Below are 13344 nucleotides of genomic sequence, written 5' to 3'. Positions count from 1 at the left end.
GGCCTGTCTGAGGCAGCCTCACCCTGTCCAGAGGAATCTTAGTGAAGGAAGATGAATGCACCAGTGCCGGCACAGGGATGGGTGGCTCCTGGGGGTCAGGGGCTGAGCAGGGCAGAGACAGGCACCAGCCCTTCAGGTTGCTTCTGAAGAAAGCCTGATGGCCCCGTGTTTTTTCATGGTGAAACAGGACTGTTCTGAGGGGCTTCTGACTTTTCCTGGATTGTCACTAATTCCAAACCAATTTTTAGTGCTGCATTCTCTTGGATAGTTTAATTAGGCGGAGGGACCTGGTAGAGGAGTGGTGTTGTCCATGTTTGGCTAGAATTTTGAGAGGTAGTTAACACCTCCAGGGCTTTGGTGGCGTTAGATAGATTTTAGATTAAGATAGTATCATCTGGCCGGGCGCAGTGGCTTACGCCTGTAATCCCAGCACTTTGGGAGGCCGAGGCGGGTGGATCACGAGGTCAGGAGATCAAGACCATCCTCGCTAACACAGTGAAACCCCGTCTCTACTAATAATACAAAAAAAAAAAAAAAAAAAAAAAAATGAGCCGGGTGTGGTGGCGGGCGCCTGTAGTCCCGGCTACAGGCTGAGGCAGGAGAATGGCGTGAACCCGGGAGGCGGAGCTTGCAGTGAGCCGAGATCGCACCACTGCACTCCAGCCTGGGCGACAGAGAGAGACTCTGTCTCAAAAAAAAAAAAAAAAAAGATAGTATCATCTATAGGACCTTCAGTTAGAATAGATGTTGGCTATTCTAACAAAGATGGCTCATCCCTTCCACGGGAGATGAAGCCTTGGTAGGGGAGGTGAGTGGGACACAATAGTGACCATCCATGCCGATTCCCTGTCCCTCACTATCCCTAGGTGGACACCAGCTCCCTGAGCGGCGACAATACCCTTATGTCCACGCTGGAGGAGAAGGAGACAGATGGGGAGCAGGGCCCCACGGTCTCCCCAGCCCCGGCTGATGAGCCCTCCAGCCCCCTGCTGTCCCCTGGCTGCACCTCCTCATCCTCAGCTGCCAAGCTGCTATCCCCACGTCGAACAGCACCCCGGCCTCGTCTAGGTGGCAGAGGGAGGCCAGGCAGGGCAGGGGTTTTGAAGGCTGAGGCTGGCCCCTCTGCTCCCCCACGGGCCCTAGAGGGGCTACGGCTGCCCCCCATGCCATGGAATGTGCCCCCAGATCTGAGCCCCAGGTGAGCAGACCCTAGGCCCCCCTGGCAGAGATGGTGGTGATGAGGCTGAGGCCCTGGGCAGGCGCACCCTGCCCTAGGTGCCCATCTAACCATCTTAACTCCCGCTAGTCTATGTGGGCCAAGCCTACCTCCTCCAGGAAGCCTTCTGTGCTCCTCCTTTCTCCTGCTGTCCCACTCCACTGTGTGTGGCACACGCTGCTCTGAACTCTTTCATCTCATGCTGCTCAAGCCTGGCCCCCCAGCTAAACCGCAAGCTCCTAGGGGAAGGGACCCCATGTTAGCTTTCTCCTGGGCTCCTGGTCAGTTCCACGCTCCTGCAGCCTGTGTGTGTGGACGCTGGGGCATCCTGTCCCGTATGACCCCACAGTGGCTGCCTGTCCATTGATTTGTTGTCCTGGTGCCTGGGTTCACAGGGTAGTAGATGGCATTGAAGACGGCTGTGGCTCGGACCAGCCCAAGTTCTCTTTCCGCGTGGGCCAGTCTGGCCCGGAATGTAGCAGCAGCCCCTCCCCTGTTCCAGGTACCAGGGCCCCGGGATGGTCTAGGTTGGTGGGGCAGCCTGTTTGCCTTGTGAACCTCAAGCACTGTTGACCTGTAAGCCTTCAATGTTAGAGACACTGGCAGACTGCCTGGAGGCCGCCTCACCCCACTACCCCTTGGTGCTGTGCGGGCAGGGGAGTTTGGTGGTGAAGACCAGCACTTTAATTTCGACGCAGCCAGGAACTGGGTTTATGTCCTTGCTCTGTCAGCTTTCCAGCAGTGTGAATTTGGCTTCTCTGGCCCTAGCTTCCTGTCTGTAAAAAAATGGGTTGATGTTTACGTTATATAATGTAACTGAAAGCCTTAGCACAATCTCTGGCTAACTGAGGGGACAGAGGGCTGGGGATCCAGCGGTGAAAATGGCTCCAGGCCAGGGAAGTGGACAAGGTAAAATGAGCTCCTAGGAATGTCCATTTGCCTGGAGGACAGAGCAAGGGACAGGCACAAAGAACAACTTTTCAAGGGGAAGGAGAGCGCTAGGCAGTGTGGCTGAGGGCTGCTGGGCGGTGTTTTCCCTGCCCCTGGAAGTTTGGGCAAAATTCAGCACCTTGGGCAAGGCCAGAAGAGATGATCCTAGGAGTCAGGTCCTTCCAGGTCAATGTGGTCTAACTGGGGCAAGGCCTGGACCCCCACACTGCCTGTTTCCTCTTACCAGCCCCAGCTGATAACCCCATCCTACTACCCACAGAGAGCGGCCTGCTCACTGTTCCCCGTGGGCCCAGCGAGGCAAGGAGCACAGACACACTGGACAAGCTTCGGCAGGCGGTGGGTGAGGGGGAGGTGGAGGTGAGGGGGGCGCCAGGGGCAGGCACTCCATGGCTGACTCCATTCTGACCTCGCCTGCTCCCTCCCCCGAAGGTGACAGAGCTGTCAGAGCAGGTGCTGCAGATGCGGGAAGGACTGCAGTCACTTCGCCAGGCTGTGCAGCTTGTCCTGGCCTCCCACAGGGAGGGCCCGTGCCCTCGGGCATCCGGAGAGGGGCCGTGCCCAGCCAGCACCTCCGGGCTTCTGCAGCCTCTGTGTGTGGACACTGGGGCATCCTCCTACTGCCTGCAGCCCCCAGCTGGCTCTGTCTTGAGTGGGACTTGGCCCCACCCTCGTCCGGGGCCTCCTCCCCTCATGGCACCCTGGCCCTGGGGTCCCCCAGCATCTCAGAGCTCCCCCTGGCCTCGAGCCACAGCGTTCTGGACCTCCACCTCAGACTCAGAGCCCCCTGCCTCAGGAGACCTCTGCTCTGAGCCCAGCACCCCTGCCTCCCCTCCTCCTTCTGAGGAAGGGGCTAGGACTGGGCCCCCAGAGCCTGTGAGCCAGGCTGAGGCTACCAGCACTGGAGAGCCCCCGCCAGGGTCAGGGGGCCTGGCCTTGCCCTGGGACCCCCACAGCCTGGAGATGGTGCTTATTGGCTGCCACGGCTCTGGCACAGTCCAGTGGACCCAGGAAGAAGGCACAGGGGTCTGAGTACCAGCCCTAGAACTCAAGTGTTGCCAGGTGTGCTGCCATCTGCTGTTCGGCCCAACCTCAGAGTGAAGCCAGGGTGGCAGCCTCCCCACGGACTCCATGCGGCCCGCTGGCTCAGGGCGGGGAGCCTGGAAGCAAAGGAGGACCTGGCTCCTGACTCAGAGAGGATAGGCTGGATCCCTGGGGCAGGCCCCTCCTCAGCCTGCTCCTCTGACCTCCCGGTCTCCCTCTGCAGGCTGGGGGCAGAGGCCTGAGGACAAGGAAGGGCTTTGCCATCCCCTGCATGTGCCCCTGCCTCTACCTGTCCCCAAATTTTTATATTAAAAAAAAAAAATAAAAGAAACTACTTTGGAACCTGGTGCTTTTTATTTACAAAACAATAAAGGAAGAGTCTGAGGCTAATCAGCTGGAGACACAGGAGTGAAGGTGGCAACGGGGGGTAGGGTTGTTTTTAGAGAGAGGAAGATGGAGAGGGGCTCTGGATCTAGGGAAGCCCGAGGTTCTCAGCCTCTGCTGGCTTCACAAAGGCCAGCCCTATCCTCCCTCAAAGGCTCAAATCAATGGCCCGCAGCTGAGCCTCCCACTGCCCACTCTGGGCAGGTTTTTCCAGGAGCCTGAGTTCCCAGCTCAAGGGGTCTGGAGTGGCAGGGGAAACAGGCCGGAGAGGGCCCACGAGTCCTGCCACCACTCCTCACTGTGGTGTGATCTTGGCAGCCTCAGCCCGGATGAGGGCAATGAGGTCCTGGTTGATAAGGAAGACGAATCGCAGGCTGGCGATCTGGGTGGGAGACAAAGGTGGCTTAAGACAGAGGTGGCACCAGGGCCAAGCTGGTGTACTGGCTCACCACACCTAGGTCTCATCCTAGCCTTGCTGCCTCCTCCCCAGCTCACCTCCACCACAGAGTTGTTGCTGAGACGCCATTTGGAGCCACACAGCACCGGCCGTCCATCGATGTAGATGGGCCGTCGACCCTCATTGGCAATGAAGAAATCACCGTTGTTCTTCAGCTTGATGACACCTGTGGAAGCAGAAAGGAAGAAGGGATGATGGGATGGGGAAGGACTGATGGGATGGGGAAAGGCCAGAGAGAGCCAGGAGCCTCCATGGACCAGCTCTGCTTCCTGCAGACACCAAGGAATCCCTGCCTCAGGTGGTCCACGAGGGTCCCCATGGACACCAAGCCCCAGGGCTAGAAAGGACAGCGAGAGGCTGGGAGGGACGACCTCACACTGCTTCCTGCTGGGGCAGGGGGTGGGGGATACCTTGTTTCCGGGATATCTTCCAGGCCGGACCCTCCAGAGACAGGTCCACATCAATCTGGTTATCCTTGGTTGCTCTGCCCAGGGTGATCTGGGGAAATGGGGCAGGTGAGGGCTGGGACCTGAAGAATTGGGGGAGTAGGTCTATGCAGGCCAGAGAAAGATGGGAAACCAAGGACTACACAGAGAAAGGCACTGACAGAGGACGCAGCCTAGGAAGGGCGGGAATGGGCCTGCCTCACCTCGCGGGAGCGCATCAGGTACCGCACCATGCGGCCCCGCAGCACCGCCAGTGTCTGGTTGTCGAAGTCCGGAGAGCTCATGCCTGGGGGAAGAGGGAGTTTGGAAGAGCCTACCCCTGAGGGCCAGAATGCAAGGCAGGGAACCAGGGCAAGGTTTATAAGGGAAGGGATCGGGGCCTGGGAAACGAGGGTCTCCCCAGCCAGGCAGCAACCGGGGCACACGCTGGGCAAAGGATGCTGAAGAGTGAGCCTTCTGGTGCCCAGGCCTCCTCACCTGTGATGCTGTCCACTAGCACCTGCCACTTATGCAGTTCCTGTTCCAGCTGCCGAATCTCTCGCTTCTGGCGCCGGTCAGCCACCATCAGCTCTGGGGTGAGGTGGGGGGGTAAGGAGGGATGTTGAGGCCACCGGCACCTTGTACTGGTCCTCTTGATTCTGGCAGGAGCTTCCATCCCCTCACCGCCCCATGAGACCATACTTACCATGTTCCAGGACCTCATCTCGCATGTCCCTGAGGGGCAAGAAGAGAAGGAAGATTTAGGTCCTTTCAGCTCGCCTGTTACTTGGCTCATTAGGGCATCCCTGAGCCCCTTTAGCCAAGTGGCCTGGAAGGCGGTACATCAGGCCTTGGCCCAGCCTCCTTCTCTGGGGTCGGGCTGGGGATAAGGGTAAAGCAGCGGAGCCTAAGAAGGTCCCAGTGGGAGGGGAGGGGGCTCAGCCAGGGGGGCCGAGCACCAACGGGAGCCCAAGGGCTGGGGGTTGGGCAGCCTCAGGCGCTCTACCTGACAGGAGTGACTCGGCTCTCTCCACCCCTTCCTGTGTCTCCAGCCACTCACTTGAGCTTACTGTCATCAATCAGGTCCTCTGCATCAGAGAAGTTCAGTACTTGGTCCCCTTTGGGCAGCGGCTGCACTGAACAAAGGACAGAGGAAGCGTGAGCACCAATGGTCCTGCTGAACCCCACGATGCTGAGCCGACCACTAAGCCAAGTGGACCAGCTGCAGACTGCGCCGGGTGGAGATCCCAGCACCAGCAAGGGTGCCCACACCAGATTAGGCTGGGCTCTAATTTGGCACAAAGCATCTTTAGGCTTAGCTGAGGGTAGAGGTGGTTCTAGAAAGGGAAGGAAATTAAAATTGACCTTTTGTATGGGCTTCTCGGTGTGCAAAGGGCTTTGATTACACAGCCTTGAACTAAGCAGGGGAGGCACTACCATTAGCTCTATTTTACAGATGAGGAACAGACACAGGAGGGGGGTTAAACTATGTAACCCTAGTTTGGGATGGAGGCAGGATTTAGATCTGCTCTCTCGATTCGAAATCTCAACCTCTCCTTCCATCACATCATATGCTCTCCAGCATTTCCTGCCACGCTGTGAGGGGCTGGGAGGCACCTGCCAGCCGAGTTCCACTGAGAAAGTATGTGCTGGTGGGCGCCGCCCCACCTTAAGCCAATGTCTCTTGATCTGGGGTCATGAAATCAGTTTCATTTTTTCAAAAAGTGAAATGGAATAGGAAAATGAGCATCAGAGCCCATCAGATATGCTCAGGATAAATACTGTTTCATGAAAGTCTTTGTTTTTTTTCTGGCCAAAATGTGAAAGCAAGTCGGGAACAGTGGTGTGTGCCCACAGACCTAGTTACTCAGAGCCTGCGGCAAGAGGATCTCTTGAGCTGAGAATTCAAGTCCAGCTGGGCAACACGGAAAGACTCTGTCTCTTAAAAGAAAATTAAAGGGATTAAGGCCCTCCAAATCTGAAAACCTCTGCTTTTAGGCCAGCCGTTCCCAGGACTGTAGGGTGTGCTCTCTAGCAGCTAGTGGCCATGCAATTGTCAACCGAGGAAGTGAGGAGGGGCCACAGATGCTCCTCTTCCTCCCACTGAAGTGAGACCATATGGGGGGAACCGGGGCAGTCATTCCATCAAGTTCCTCCCCACCAGAGCTGCCTGAAGTTCCACGAATCTCATCTTCCGCTGACTTGACAGCTAAGCAACGTGTCCTGCCTGTTCCTAGGGTCTCCTAGCTCTCAACGGCAAAGGAGAAATCAAATCCCTTTTGAAGAAATACAAAAACTCTTGAAGGAATAAATAAAACTTTCATGATAAGGCTTTTAGTTAACAAATAAATTTACACAAAATAACTTTCTTTTCTTTTTCTTTTTTTGAGATGGAGTCTTGCTCTGTCATCCAAGCTGGAGTGCAGTAGCGCGATCTTGGCTCACTGCAACCTCCGCCTCCCGGGTTCAACAATTCTCCTGCCTCAGCTTCCTGAGTAGCTGGGATTACAGGCGTGCACCACCAGGCCTGGCTACTTTTTGTATTTTTAGTAGAGATGGGGTTGTACCAGGTTGGTCAGGCTGGTCTTGAACTCCTGACCTCGTGACCCGCCCACCTCAGCCTCCCAAAGTGCTGGGATTACAGGCGTGAGCCACCGCACCTGGCATAACTTTCAAAATAGTGACAAAGGAACTAGCTTTAGCAGTAAAAAGAAAAGTTATCCAGGCAGTGTCTGTTCTCTCTGTGGGAATTCTGTGATATCTGAGTCTGAGGAAGAGGCAGAATTTTGGAAGCCACATGAATAAAAAGGGCTGCTCCCGGGCCACTAAAATCAGAGGTCCTTAGGAATGGAAGATGGGGCCTCCCTCTGATGAGATTTCCTAAAATGCTCCTGCAGGAATACTTTTTCCTAAGCAGAAGCTGCGGGACCCTGGTAGTAAGCTGACGGGTACCAATGAAGCTTCATGTTCGAACTGTGTGAAAAACTATGTAGAGGGCAATGGGCAGTACTTTTAGAAAGTGAGAATGTGCTTGTACTGTGGAAATCAGAATCCAAATTACAGACCTCACTGGGGAGTTCCTCCAGTTTAATCACACTGTTTTCTTACCCCATCACTGGGAGAGTGAGTGCTGTGCTGTTGAGGCAAGAGGAAGTAGGGAGCAGTGTGGCCTTTGGGGAAAGGGAGAGACAGACGGACTGGGTGTGAAGTCCCAGTGGGGATTTATGAATGGCCTGAGGGCAGCTTGACAGCACTAAAGGCCTAGTGGGAAGAGAAGAGGAAGAAGGAAGACAGAAGGAAGAACGGAGACAGGCAAAGAGCAGAAACGCTCAGAAAAAGTGGTTATTACCTGTAGGGTGGAAAACAAAGTGAAGGGTGGGCAGGAAAGTGGACTTTCTTATTTTGCTCATGTTTGAATGCTATCCATAACAATTAATGTGTTATTTATGTGAGAATAAAATATGTCATGAAAAAACAAAAGACAAGAAATGGCAGATAACTCCGCTATTTGGACCTTTTGCCAAAGATTCCAGGCAATGTTGGCCACTCTTACCATGATGCGGAAGACCATTCCAGCCACTTTCTCTCTCTGGAAAGTAGTTTTTGTTGCAATGTGAGGTGAACAAGACACCGTGGACCACTGAGGAATCTGTTACAGGGCACTTGAAGGCAGCCGTGTCGAGTACTGCGGACACACACACAAGCATGTGCACACACTCCCATTCTGCCAGCTCCTGGGGCATTACCTGTCTGGTCCTCCAGCAGGTAATACTGCTTCATGAGCTGCCAGTGGGCCTGCAGGGCCTTCGCGGTACGGGCCAGGTAGAAGGCATCGGGGTGTCTGTGCAGCAGGTCCTGGAAGGTCTCCAAGGTGGGCTGGCTGGTCTGGAGGGCAAGAAACATTCTCTAGGCATCTGAGCTTTTTCACACATGCCTCTGTCTTACCATCTCTACCTCCCACCTCAGCACCCCCCAGGAGCTGGAAGAAGCAAGCTAGTCACCCAGGGAGTCAGGCTTGGCTCTTCCTGAGGCCCCTGTCACAAAGGCCCCTGCCAATGTGCATGCATGTGTGTGTATGTGCACATATTCAGACAGTGGGCGGGGAGCTCTCCACATCAGTGGTTTTCTAGGTGGTCCAGCTCTCCCTGTGCCCGGATCCTCCACCTTCCCAGCCCTCAGCCTTACCGATCCCACTTTGCTCAGCAGCTGCTCCTCAGCCTTGCTAAACAGGGCCTTGCTCTGGATGGCTGCAATAGCCTCTGGGTGCAGCTGCCTCATGGCCTGACAGGCCAACCTAGACACGGAAAGAGACAGAGGGGAGGGCTAAGGGAAAGGTGTCAAGCGATCTGGGGTTCCTATTTCCCCCAAACCTACAGGCTTTTGAGATCCAGAACCTAGAGGCCGGACCCTCATTAGGAAGCGCCTAAGGCTTAGCAGATAAGGCTCCACAGGTTTATCAAGTGAATGAACAGCCAACTCAGAAAACGGAGGCCCCTATGTCCCCTTCAGAAGACCCAGTCCTTCCTGAGGCAGAGCCTTGGACCAGCTGCTGCTCCCTCCAAGTCCTTCCTCCTTACTTGGCCAAAGCTGCCACCCCCTAGCCACTGCCTACCACCTCCCCTTTCCAAGCTGAGCCCAGCCCATTTCCTGGTATATCAGAACTGCAGCTACAACTTAAGTGGTGCCAGGGTCTGTGGAGAGGATGGGTGTTAAGCATCCAACCAAGCTCTGAAGACATTAAGTGACACAGGAGGAGGAAGTGTGTGTTGCATGTGTACGTGAGTTTATTTGGAAGCCTGTGGCCACTAGAGCTAGAAGGGGGCTTGGTGTTCTTCTATTTGACTCCCCCTTATTAGGAGGATGAAACTGTAGGAGGTCAATGTGGAAAGGCTGGAGGTGACCCGCCCAAAGCCACAACACACACAGTGCACTCCGGGCACTCAGTTTAGTCTTCTCTCCCATGCTATTCCCTCTGCCTTCAGACTCCCTTGCCTGGAGGCAGGAAGAAACTTCTCTTTGAAGCCTCTCAGGCCTCAGTATCACCCCCAAGGAGCCTCCAGGAGTCCTGCCTCCCAGACCCCTCCTGAGGCCCTGGTACAATTTCTTCTGCTCCAGGACCCAAATTCTGGTGTCCCAGTACCTCCCCACTGCTGGAACCAGCTCCCACTCACTTGGAGATGACAGGATCGTAGAGCAGGGCGTACCAGCGCTCCTGGACCTCCCGAAGGGTGAAGCGGCAGCTGAACTTCACGCCCAGGTGGACGGAGGTCAGGTCGTTGGTCTGCAAGACCCCAGAAGGATTTGCTCCAGCCTTGGAGCTGGGAAGAACCCTTCTTCGCCACCCACAGGGCCCTGTTGGGCTAATTTTGGGGTGCAAACTGGAGGCTGGGGGAAAGGGGCACACTGAGCCTATGGTGGGGGCACTACCTGCAACACAGCATTTATGAGCAGGAGGTCATCTGCAGGCTTCCAGCGGCCCAGATCCTTGGTCACCTGAAGTGGCTGTTTACTCTTCTTCACACGCTTGGTGAGTCCAGGGGCTGGGGCTGGGCTGGGTGGCACAGGAGTGCTGGGGGCTTTGGATACCTGGGCAGAGGACAGGAACAAACCAAGCTCAAAGCCAGCATCCAGTCAGCTGGCGCTTCATGACTAGAGTTTCACATACTCTGTGGCGGCAGCAGCCCCAGCCCCAGCCTCAGCACCAACTCCAGCCCACAACAGGAAGCACAGGAAAGGAGCTCAGCTTTCTAATACCCACCCCCATCCCACCAAGTTACTTCTATATAGTCTTTGACTATACAGGGTCTTCTCTTTGCTGGAGGTACCCCCGACCCCAGAGTGAAAGTTGGGTGGGAGGATACCGGGAAATCACTCTTTCTGGTGCAGTGTCTAGGGCCAAAGCAATGCCACCTGGGGGTTATTTTTACACTCTGCAATGCTGGGAACAGGCTGTCTGCTCCCAGAATAGATGCATGCTCCATGCCTCCCACACGGAATGTGATACAGGATGCAATGGCAGGGTTGGGGGTGGGGGCTGCAGCAAGAAATGGGGAGTAGGGAGAGGTAGGTTCCCAGGAGAGAGGCATCTGAGATGAGGGCTGGGGCAGCTTGGTCCTCACACCAGCCTGCTCTGCAGGGCTCTTGGCAGCTGGCAAAGGTTCTGGGGAAACATGAAATCTGGCACTACCTCCCATCCCCTAAGTCTCCCAATTCCTCACCTTCTTCTTCTCACTGGAGGAGGGTTCACTCCCCGAACAGCGCCCTGGTTCCACCCCACTGGCCCCCTTCGCCCGGGTAGAAGACTTTGCCAGGCTGCTCTCCACCAGCTCATCATCGAACTTCTTCCTCTTGATGAACCTGTAAAGGGTCCTGCCCAGTGAACACTCCTTACCCCACCCTGGTACCCATTCACACACCCCCAGCCCCCAAAAGAGAGCAGGTGTCCAGTAGGGTGCTAACTGCTCCAGCCTGCTTTCACTTTACACCACAGCCCGGTTCAGTGGCCAAGGAACTGCTACACTCCAGCCCTCTGAGATGACAGGGGATCACACCACAAAGACTTCACGTCAGAGACCTAAGATCTCCCTCCCCTGCCCTCAGTCCCACAGGGAAGGATTTAGCAGGGACAGGAAAAGCACAAGGCTCTGCCAATACTAAGGCCCCAGAGGGGCTCAGGCAGCCATTCCCAACAGAGGGGGAGGCATGTGGCACTTCACGCCACAGACCTTCTACCCGTTCCCAGTTCCTGGCCTTCCGAACCCTTACTACCTGGAGGAGCTTCTCCGTTTAGGGATGGTGCCCAAGGCCTGAGAGGAGGCTCGCTTCTGCCCTGCCAGTGACTCCTCATCCTCTGAGCGGCTGGCAGTGCCTGATGCCATCAGGGATGAATCTAGCAGCCCCTGAGAATCTAGCAAGAGAGAAATGGTGGATTCGGGCCTCCTAAGATCCTGGAGCCCCTGCAAATGGGACCCTCCCCAGCCCCCTTCCCCTGCCAGCCCTCTTGGCCCCTCCCCTGCCTCCTTGACACTTGAGGTTTTAAGGTAGAGTTCCTTGGCCATCCAGATCCCATCTGGGCTCAGACCTGGCCCAGACCTTCCACGCTGGGCAGTTCCCCCGGTGCCACGTGTCATGTCGTGCAGCACATGGTGCTCGGGTCAGACTGGTGATGCCGACACGCTGGGCTCTGGGCACAACTGCTCCCTCTGCCATCAAAATGCAGCCATGCTAAAGAGCAGCAGCTCAACAGCAAGTCAGTCAATTGTGGCTCTGCCGACAGGTACATGGGTGGTGCTGGCCCAGGGGGAGGTGGCAAGGCCTAGCCAGGACCGAAAGACACACGTGCCAGGCACAGTGGAATCAGCAGATGCTTGGCGCCCGAGCATTTGGGGAGCTGTCCCGGCCTCATACTACCTTTGTCCATCCTCTTACAGTCCCAAAGCCACTGGTTCCAAACCACAGGGCTAGGAGGAACGGTCCCACAGGCTCATCCAAGGATCCTGACCAGGTGAGCTTAAAGGCTGAGAGGAGATTCTGCAAAGGAGAAATGAGGCCCCCTGAGGCTCAGATTTCCAACTGGCCAGGCTCACTTCCTTATACTGGCTCAGGTCCCCCAGGGTCCCATAAGCTAGGGAAGACACAAGCAGAGGAAAGAGGCATAAGGCCCCACTCTGCAATAATAACAGCCTTAGACATCAGTCTTGTGAAGGTCACTGGCACCTTTCAGAGTATGGTAACAGCTATGGACTCCAGAGAAGTGTGCAAACACATACTATTTTAGAGGGTTCATGGACCCTCTAATTCTACTGATATCTCCTAGGTTAAGTGCCTTGACTATAAACTAGCAAGAGACAAGGGATTCTTTGGCCCACATTTTTCTTTACTTCAGCTGTCCACTCAGCTCAGCAGCACCAGCCTTCCCCTCCCAGGCCAAAGCAGGAAAAAAGAAAGGGAGACAAAACTCCAACCAGTCCATCTCGGTTTTTTTTTTTCATTTGGGGTTTTACTGAAGATTTATTAAGTGGTATTTCCATGAGATACCATCTCGTGGAAACCAAAAACCACTGTTTGGGAACTGCGTGATTATCAACCACCCTGTGCCCCAACAATCCCTAGAGAACCCAGGTACTAGACTTTCTCGGGGCGCTCCTCTCCTGAGTCCCCACTTCTTCTAACCAGCGTGGCTCTTAGCTCAGTGTTCTAGCCCTGTCCCCAGGTAAGCCTGTCGCTCTCCGCTCCATAGGCTACGACTGAGAATCTGGACATCTGAGGAGAGGGCGAAGGGGCCCGAGCTTGCCGGCAAACTGAGGTAGGGTCTGTTCCCCTTCCTTCCCTGACCCTCCGCCCCTCGTTCTCCCAAGAGTGCACACCCAAGGTGGGGGATCGGTCCAGGTCTGTCTCAAGAACTCGAGGTAGGAGCATTGACGAAGTCACCTCTGCAACTCAAAGCAGAGCACCAAGTAGCCTTGGTTTGAGACCCACAGGCTGGTGGCTGGGGAGGTGGGGGTAAACTCGCAAGCCCATTCTCACCCCACGGTCTCCATGCCTTTGCGCATGCGTAACACCTCGAGCCAGATTCTAACCCGGTCCGGCCCACGCATGCGCAGCTTTTCGGGGCGCCACCGGGGCGGGGCCCCAAACTTGGGGGGGTGTCCCCGGCGGCACTCTGCAAAACTCCATTTCACCCCCAACTCCTCTGAGAACCCTCAGAGGCGAACCGCGAGGTCTCACCATTCCTAGACTGCCAGATCCAACAATTTCTCCGCGGCGACGGTAGCAGCCGCAGGGCCAAAGCCGGCTTCCGTGAGGTACGTCTACTTCCGGTTAACGAACCAGGGGCTGGCAATCTCTTCCGGTTCGTCTTGGCAACGTGT

At 55.7% G+C, this 13344-nt stretch overlaps 2 protein-coding genes across 11 annotated transcripts in view; one reads left to right on the top strand and one right to left on the bottom strand.

Annotated features, from left to right (window-relative positions):
• Positions 1-3550, top strand: part of KCNH3 (potassium voltage-gated channel subfamily H member 3) — a 20188-nt gene extending 16638 nt beyond the window's left edge. For 3 of the 4 annotated variants that reach the window (XM_055294951.2, XM_063610482.1, XM_055294953.2), the window contains 4 exons: positions 867-1198; positions 1612-1718; positions 2394-2503; positions 2597-3550. In XM_055294951.2, coding sequence (XP_055150926.1) covers positions 867-1198; positions 1612-1718; positions 2394-2503; positions 2597-3196 — 1149 coding nt within the window. In that variant the 3' untranslated portion in view covers positions 3197-3550. The remainder of the gene's footprint in view (positions 1-866; positions 1199-1611; positions 1719-2393; positions 2504-2596) is intronic. The other variant, XM_055294952.2, reaches the window with a different exon arrangement.
• MCRS1 (microspherule protein 1) lies at positions 3544-13344 on the bottom strand. Of its 7 annotated transcripts, none has more exons than XM_055294994.2 (16): positions 13202-13328; positions 11885-12004; positions 11556-11789; positions 11243-11381; positions 10693-10831; positions 9902-10060; positions 9646-9755; positions 8660-8768; positions 8221-8359; positions 5535-5610; positions 5181-5209; positions 4973-5065; positions 4699-4781; positions 4460-4547; positions 4088-4215; positions 3544-3974 (listed from the first exon to the last, which is right to left on the bottom strand). In XM_055294994.2, exons 3-16 carry the CDS (start codon positions 11602-11604, stop codon positions 3888-3890), a joined length of 1428 nt encoding a protein of 475 aa, XP_055150969.1. In that variant the 5' UTR covers positions 11605-11789; positions 11885-12004; positions 13202-13328; the 3' UTR covers positions 3544-3887. The 7 variants fall into 7 exon arrangements, with proteins under 7 accessions (XP_055150969.1, XP_063466652.1, XP_055150968.1 ...); XM_063610582.1 differs by having other exon boundaries at positions 11567-11789; XM_055294993.2 differs by adding an exon at positions 12841-12906 and having other exon boundaries at positions 11243-11789; positions 13202-13292.

This window comes from Symphalangus syndactylus, chromosome 10, assembly GCF_028878055.3.
Source record: "Symphalangus syndactylus isolate Jambi chromosome 10, NHGRI_mSymSyn1-v2.1_pri, whole genome shotgun sequence".
In the NCBI taxonomy this organism is placed as follows: domain Eukaryota; kingdom Metazoa; phylum Chordata; class Mammalia; order Primates; family Hylobatidae; genus Symphalangus; species Symphalangus syndactylus.
This window is presented reverse-complemented; position numbering and strand designations above follow the sequence as displayed.

Bases quoted from the DNA above. Each gene is read 5' to 3' on its own strand.
- MCRS1 (XM_055294991.2), bottom strand. From the start codon at position 11,604: ATGACACGTGGCACCGGGGGAACTGCCCAGCGTGGAAGGTCTGGGCCA. The intron at 10,061-10,692 runs GTGAGGAATTGG...TCCTCTGCCCAG, and splicing joins CCTCCAGTGAGAAGAAGAAG to GTATCCAAAGCCCCCAGCAC. The intron at 8,769-9,645 runs GTGAGTGGGAGC...TTCCGTGTCTAG, and splicing joins TACGATCCTGTCATCTCCAA to GTTGGCCTGTCAGGCCATGA.